Raw genomic sequence first — 6,241 nt, 5'->3', positions numbered from 1 at the left:
AAGGGAGACTGTTGGGTCTGGAGTGTTGCGTCATATGGGCTTAATGTTAATATTTTGATTGCGCGGTTTGGGCCTGTCCAACCGTGGTTTAAGCATTAGGGTTTAATTATCTATTAGGCATGCATGTATAGCTTTAGGGTTAACGTTCTCACTAATAGCTTTTGCATTGTAACCCTAAGCACACCTCTACAGTCGAAGTTCTTCATTGAGCTCTTCTGAGGTGTGAGATATTAATCGTTTGGCATCTTTTAATCCATTCTTGTGTTGATTGATTGCTTCATTCTTGTTTATCTATTTACAATCTATCAATCTAATAGCGCAATAATCTCATCACTAAGTATAGAATGTGGATGTGAATATATAGTTTTTGTGTATTAAACTGTGAATTTAATATATTAAGTTGTTAATGTTGTGTATTGACTATGAATTGATTGTATTAAATTGTAATTTTTTTCATGAATTTTATGTTAAAATATAAATATTCGTATTAATTTTTTTGTGAAGTAAATATGTAAAAATGTATTAGTTTTTATAATTGTTGCATTAAACTCTAAATTAGTGAATTAATATGTTTTATTAAACTTTAAATATAGTATTAAGCTAACAATGTATGATTTATATAGAGATTTGGTTTGAATGGAATGATGGTTACGACGTGACATAGATAGATGGTGGTGATATGTGGTAGTTGGTGGTGATGGAAGAGTTTGGCTTTTGCTTTCCTAAATTAGTGAATTAGTGATATGATGATTGTATTAAATTTTGAATTTTGTATACTAAAATATGAGTGGATTGTATAGAATTTTGTATTTTGTATAAATTTTGTATTAAAATATGAATCGATGTATTAATTAAAATATTAGACTGTAAAAATTATAATTTTGCCATTTTCGTACAAAAAATACAAAAAAATCTAGATTTTAACATGTTTAATAAGTATTGTGTACATATTTACTTATAAAATAGGGTTCTTACGGTTCTTAAACTTTTGTTGTTCTCATTTGAACCACTCCATATATATATATATATATATATATATATATATATATATATATATAATCTTTATCTTTATCTTTATATAAAATATATTTAACGTTTCTTGAATTTTAAGAGGTAAAAAACTAATACAGCATATACAATTATGCATATTATTCTGTTGGAGGATCTGAAAATGAAGAATTATATGAAGATGCACATTTGGATTTTGATTCAACATATCCACCACTCGAAAAATAGACAATAGATCATCCGAAAGAACAAGTTATTGGGAATCCTCAAGAAGGTGTTTTGACAAGAACTCAAATTCGTGCCAAGAATGAGGTACTGAATACTCATCAAGAATTTTGCATGTTTAATGTTTTCATCTCTAAAATAGAACCAAATACAATTAAAGTTGCAATGGAACACTCTGATTGGGTTGTTGCAATGCAATCCGAATTGGCTGAATTTGAACAAAACAAGGTTTGAAGATTAATTCCTAAACCTGATGATGTTTCTATTGTTGGATTAAAATGGATTTTCAAAAATAAAACCGACAAGGATGGAAATATTATTCGAAATAAAGCCATACTTGTTGTAAAAGGCTATTCACAACAAGAAGGAGTAGACTATGAAGAAACTTTCGCCCCTATCGCAAGACTCGAGGTAGTTCAAATATTTTTGGCTTATGCCACTCACAAAGATTTTGAAGTTTATCAAATGGATATGAAGTGTGCATTCTTGAATGGACATCTGGAAGAAACTGTGTATGTGGAACAACCTCCGGGTTTTATAAATGAAGAACATCCTAATTATTGTTATATTTTAGATAAGGCAGTTTATGGGTTAAAACAAGCACCACGAGCCTAGTATGCAACTATAACTTTTTTTCTTGAAATAATGAAAGTTTAAAAAAGGATCAGTTGACCCCACATTATTTCGAAATAAAGTTGGGAATCATCTAATACTTGTTCAAATTTATGTTGATGATATTATTTTTGGTTCAACTGACCCTACTTTGTCTAAAGAATTCGAAAATCTGATGAAAAGAAAATTCGAGATGAGTATGATGGGAAAAATCAATAATTTTCTTGGGTTGAATATTCATCAAAACAGAGAAGGAATTTTTATCAATCAAGAAAAATATACCAAGAATTTGCTTGAAAATTGTGGATTGACGAATAGCACAAAGTTACGAGTTCCAATGGCAACTGGCACTAAGCTAACACCTTCGTTAGATAAACTTCCTGTTGACTTAACTCTTTACATAAGCATGATAGGTTTGTTAATTTATGTCACAACAAGTAGACCTGATATCATGTTTTCTATTTGTAATTATGCTAGGTATCATTCGAATCCATGAGAACCACATCTCATGCAGTGAAAAATAATTTTCGTTATCTCAAAGGATCAAGTTCGTTAGGATTGTCGTATCCTTTGAAAAATGGATTTTTCATTCAATCATTTTCGGATGCTTACTTAGGTGGTTGCAATTTGGATAGAAAAAGCACAAGTGGAGGTTGTCAGTTACTAGATGGAAAATTGGTAAGCTGGCAGTCAAAGAAGCAAACATGTGTTTCAATTTCGACTGCAGAAACAGAATATGTTGCTGCAGCAGCCTAAACTTCACAAATCATTTGGATTCAAATCAACCGCGTAGTTATTCAATAAAGATGAAAAATATTCTATTATATTGTTACTCACAAAGTGTTATACGTATTTGTCACAATCTAGTTCAACATTTGAAAACAAAACATATTGCACTTCGTTATCATTTCATCAAAGATCATGTTGAAGATGGCAATATTGAAGTTCATTTTGTAAAAAGTACTGATAAGCTTTCTGATATTTTTACAAAACCATTGGACGAAAAATCATTTTTTAGAATTTTGACAGGTTTGGGAATGGTCTAAGGGGAGTCTATTTCGAAAGAATAGCAAAAATTTGACAGTTGTTAAAGTCAAAGGTTATTGTTCATAGTCAATACTTCGACATGCTTCGTTTTTGTAAACAGGAGCTAAAAATTTAGTGTGTCTGGTACATTCTCAATATTTTTGATATTTGTCTTTTTTTAAAAAATTGAAAAACAAAACAAATTCATTTGTATTTATTTCTTTTCGAAAAATCAAAATTATCAAAAAGATTTTCTTTTGTTATTTGTCTAAATTTTTGAAAAACATAAAATCACAAAAACATTTTTCTCTTTTTTCAAAAATATAAAATTCCAAAAAGATTTTTTTTTATTTTGTATTATGTCTTTTCTTTATTAAGTACAAATTTCACGAAGGTTTTACATGGGTCATGCTTTTGCTTCAAGGGAAAGGTAAATTTTCGTACTAGTTAGGATTCCCTAGAAGCATGTTGCTGCATATTGACCCAAGTCTCCAATGACTCAATGTGTGTTCTACGAAACCCTTAATGAAAACTTTCTTACGAAAATTTCTTCCCATGTCAGGCTTGTATTCATATTACTCACCTGAGCTACCTTAGTCTTCTCAAATGAGTTATGAGTTTTCTGTTTGGTCCGAAAATAACAGAGGTACAAGTTGTTTCTCAAACAATCTTTTTCATCCGAAAGTTCTTGCATGAGCACACACAATGACATATGTCCAAGAGGTCTTTTATCAAACCCGTCGAAGACTTAGACATATAAACGTTTTGTGTTAATGATTTGACATCATGAGACTGTGATGAAAGTGAAACCCAATTTTCTAAACCTTATTAAAGAATTGACGGGGAACTTTGTTCCATATTGTAACGAAACATTTGTTTCAGTACCAATCTTCGAAACTCCAAATCATATTCATTTCTCAACACAAATATTTTTTTATGAGTATGATTTCCGTGTGAGTTTTATTCGATTTCTAAGCCAATTTCAAGATTAATCTACAGCCTACTTGTCACTGACTTCACTGGTCAAACAGGTAATTTCTGTTATAATTACTCACCTTATGTTTACGATGATATGTAACAAAATTTGTAAACCACCCACGAAGTATTATAAAAGAAGCCCTTCGAAACTTCTCCATAAGTTTTCGATTGTAATTCATGGGACACCACACAAGCAGTTGATTAACTCTCTTGATAATTAACGAAGTAACCTTTGCCTGAGGTTTAACTGCTTTCCTGTTAATTTTTTTTGACATCACAAATCCAAAGTTTTTTATTTCAAAATTGATTCTTATCTTCTTTCTTTGGCACACTACACTCACAAAATCCTTGAGGTTCTGAGTAATACCAACTCAGGCTGATGATTTCAAACGTCTGGCACATGACTTCTCTTTTCATCCCAAAAGTGAAAGAGCCGTATTTCCATCCGAAGGTTGATGACGATTACAATTCCATTGGGCGAATCAATACAAGCTGTTTGAAGCAACATCTTGTATTCTGTCTGCTTTTCAAGGAGAAGTAACAATTATTTTTTCACGCATGGCTATTTTATCGGAATAGTGGTGCGATTTTCAAGGTATCACATTGAATTTCATTTAATGCACATCCCACTTCAAATTCAAATTCCCGGGTTACATATAAAAGGGGATTCAAGGGTTCTTTATCAGTTTACGCTTTCAAAGGAACTCCTAAATTGATAAAGTTTTCTCTGAGTGTTTATCAAAGCTTTCAAAACCCTAATCATGACTACTCCAACTGATGTTAATGCTCCATCACAAACAACATAAGAAATTACTTCCCAACCAATCATGAAGATTCAAGGCACAAATTATCAAGTCGGAGCAGATGTATCACTCTATCCAGAAGAGTTGAAGATGTTGATAATTTCTTTGAAAAGTTCTGTTCTTTCTACGGCCATGTTCAACTCGTTTGCAGTTCCTCTATCTTGACTTTCTCAAGCAGGATCTACTGCCACATATAGTAAAGCTTTGGATATTATCACGTTTCATATGGTGAATGACAAGAAGGTTTGTTTGAAAAAGAAGTTGTTCTATCAAATTTTGGATATTCCTAACTCTTCACCATACACTAATCTTTCGTTTCCACAAATTTTTCATATGTTCAATGAGATGGGTCATCAACCCCTACTCACCAAGATAAGTGATTTCAAGAAGTCTGGACTTCCGACTATTTGGAATTTTCTCTTTGGAATTTTCTTACGCTGCTTGACTGGTTGTAGTGTTGGCTTAGATAAAGGTTGAATGGAAGTTTATACTATGGTTGCAGGTCTGTACTATGACATTCTAGTTGATTACTATACACAGATGTGGAAGGAGTTCCAGAAAAGTGTTGAGAACACCAATGTAGCTTAAGGAATTTCATGTGCGAGATATTGGAGTTTGATTTTTCGTTAGGTTTATGATAAAAAAGGGATTGAGGTGCCAGCTAAGGAAGAAACTGTTGAATTCTTGAAGTATCATTTTCTAAAGGAAGTTACTGATGATGCTGAGCTGTTAACACACACTGCAAGGATCCTTGATGCAATGTTAAAGCGTGTTGATCCCACCAATTCAGTCTTAGTAGAGTATTTGACAACCATTAATCCTGATGTCGAAACAAGGAAGTTGTTGTCAAAGGCAGAAGTAGGTCCTTCTAAGAAGTCAAGAACATCAAAGAAGAATGCAACAACTACTCCTGAGAAACTTGTTTAGGAGTCAAAGAAAACAAAGTCACCAAAGAAACATACGAAGCTAGAAGAACATGTTTCGACGGTTGTGATTAAGTCAGCAGAGCTTGTTATTGATGAACTAGCTAAGGTCACTAATCCATCAAAATCTAGTGTCTTTCGAAGACTAAAGAAGCAGTCTACTGGTTCATGAAAATCTCCTACTTTAACTTTGGTTCGAAAACACCACATTACTCATCAGGGAGTTCGTATTTGTGAGGTTCTAATTCTTGTTTCTCCTTTATCAAAGAAAAAAGAGCTGAAGATATGGCTAAGCATATGTCCAAGAAGAAGAAGACGAAGTCACGAAAGCTGGTCATTCAAGAAGAATCTTCTGGAGACAAAGTTATTCTTGAAACACCTGAAGCAACTCTTACAAAAGAAATTTCATCTCCTGAGAAGACAACTGTCATACCACCCGAAGTTTCGTTAGCCAAGTCATTTCATTACAAGGTTTAAACTTCAGACATCACTACAAACGTATCTAATATGGATGTAAATGTCACTATGGATGAAGGAGATTTGAATCAAGAAGATCCAAAATCTACTTAAGGTACTCCTGTTATCCTTCCCATTGAAAATGTCACCAGTACCAATGTTTCATTACCACCATATATCATTCTCAATCCATCTATCACTTCTTCACGC

The 6,241-nt window shown here is 32.5% G+C and overlaps 1 protein-coding gene across 1 annotated transcript; it reads left to right on the top strand.

The window, feature by feature from the left end:
• The first annotated feature begins 2,038 nt into the window (after positions 1-2,038).
• LOC145007401 (uncharacterized) lies at positions 2,039-5,579 on the top strand. Its single transcript, XM_078966342.1, has 5 exons — positions 2,039-2,258; positions 2,462-2,523; positions 3,250-3,301; positions 5,155-5,231; positions 5,283-5,579. The coding sequence occupies exons 1-5, from the start codon at positions 2,039-2,041 to the stop codon at positions 5,577-5,579; spliced, it is 708 nt and encodes a 235-aa protein (XP_078822468.1).
• Positions 5,580-6,241: the final 662 nt, after the last annotated feature.

This window comes from Lactuca saligna, chromosome 7, assembly GCF_052625555.1.
Source record: "Lactuca saligna cultivar CGN05327 chromosome 7, ASM5262555v1, whole genome shotgun sequence".
NCBI classification, from domain to species: domain Eukaryota; kingdom Viridiplantae; phylum Streptophyta; class Magnoliopsida; order Asterales; family Asteraceae; genus Lactuca; species Lactuca saligna.
The sequence above is the reverse complement of the archived record's forward strand: the minus strand, read 5'-3'. Positions and strand labels throughout refer to the sequence as shown.